Here is a 1,472-nt window from a genome sequence, read left to right as displayed (position 1 = left end):
AGAAAAGCAGCAGAAACAACTGTTAATTATTTTCTTGGTTAACATAAAGGCTATAGAAAACAGATCAAGCTCAGTAAGACGTTATCTATTACAGAAATGACTTTAATATATGTAAGATTAGAGCCAAATAGTAATTTTGGATGTACGCAAAAGATTTCTGGAGTCTTGAATCCATACCAGGATTTGATCAGAAGTTGCACTTTCATGAGAAACGTGCTACTCTTACCTGTTGTATACTTAGCAACATCTTGGATTCTGCCAACTGGGTAATTATTTTCAAATGAGTAGAGATTAAATGGTTGTGGGACAGCATTCAGGTGTTTCCATATATGATGATTTGGTGTTGTCCACCGACCAGCAATGACATCATAGTCCCGCTGACCCAGATGAACTAATTTAGTAAGAGAATCATAGAGACCTCCATGGAAACCGATGATAACCTGGAAATCTGGATTAGTGTCCTGGTAGATCTCTCCATATGGGGTATACAAAATTTCTTTTATGACTTGGCCCCGACTGCTAAATACAGCTAGAGGTGTTCCAGTGTTATCACAAGCAACATAATATTCTTCTCCACTGCTTAATTCCATTGCAATGAGATGACCTTGAAGATCATAATATAGGGATGTTATTTCCGAGCTAGTATGATTGTACAAGTGAGTAACTCTTATTGGGTTGGAGAGATCAGCATAGAAGAACTGTAAGTGTTGTCCTAGGCTTGATTTGCTTGCAACTCGTCTTCCAAGACCATCATAACAGTATTGCACCGTCCAGCCAGCCACTTTGTTGTACGCTTTGTTCAGCAGACCGTTAGAGTTGTACTCAAAAATCTCATTGCCTCTTTGCCTGAGAAAACCATCTTCGTCCATTTTATATTGAATTTCTCCAAGTCTGGTAATGCGATCTCTCAGATCATATCTCAGAGGAGTGAGGCGTGCACTGTTTCCATGGCTCAGCAAGTTGATGTTGCCATTAAGGTCATAGCTGTAGCGCCACTGGGTTTTATCATTCACAGACACAGTCTGAAGTTGACCATCAGCATCATATTCATAAAAATACCTTGTTATATTGGCATCTACACCTACGCGTATATCACAGATGACCATACGACCCATATTATCATACTGGATGGTCATCCAGTAAGCGATAGACTTGAGAATTTCATATTGTACTTCAATCACCTGACCATTGGCACTAAAAATCTTGGTATGTTTCATCACACTGGTGGTTATAACTTGGTTTAAATCATAATTAATTACACTGAATTTCCCAAACTGTTCGGTCCTGCCAGAGACATCGACGTAACGGTACAGATCTATTGGAAGAGGCGTCTCGTTTATCATGGCCTGCATGCTCGTGACACGGAAGTTGTTATAGCTATAGTCAAATCTGGCGTTTACAAGCCCTTCTTCACTAAACCGGAAGATTTGGCGACCAATAAGCGGACCTGTCCAGAACAAACAAGGGAAAGA

General features: G+C 40.0%; 1 protein-coding gene across 2 annotated transcripts in view; it reads right to left on the bottom strand.

Annotated features, from left to right (window-relative positions):
* The window catches only part of TENM1 (teneurin transmembrane protein 1), a 257,419-nt gene that overhangs the window by 2,633 nt on the left and 253,314 nt on the right, over window positions 1–1,472 (bottom strand). For both annotated transcript variants that reach the window (XM_035902110.1, XM_035902112.1), the window contains one exon: window positions 227–1,447. In XM_035902110.1, the coding sequence (XP_035758003.1) occupies window positions 227–1,447 (1,221 nt within the window). The remainder of the gene's footprint in view (window positions 1–226; window positions 1,448–1,472) is intronic.

The sequence above is a fragment of the Egretta garzetta genome, unplaced genomic scaffold (assembly GCF_000687185.1).
Source record: "Egretta garzetta isolate BGI_Z169 unplaced genomic scaffold, ASM68718v1 scaffold411, whole genome shotgun sequence".
In the NCBI taxonomy this organism is placed as follows: Eukaryota; Metazoa; Chordata; class Aves; order Pelecaniformes; family Ardeidae; genus Egretta; species Egretta garzetta.
Note: the sequence above shows the minus strand (reverse complement) of the source record. Positions and strands in the feature narration are given on the sequence as shown.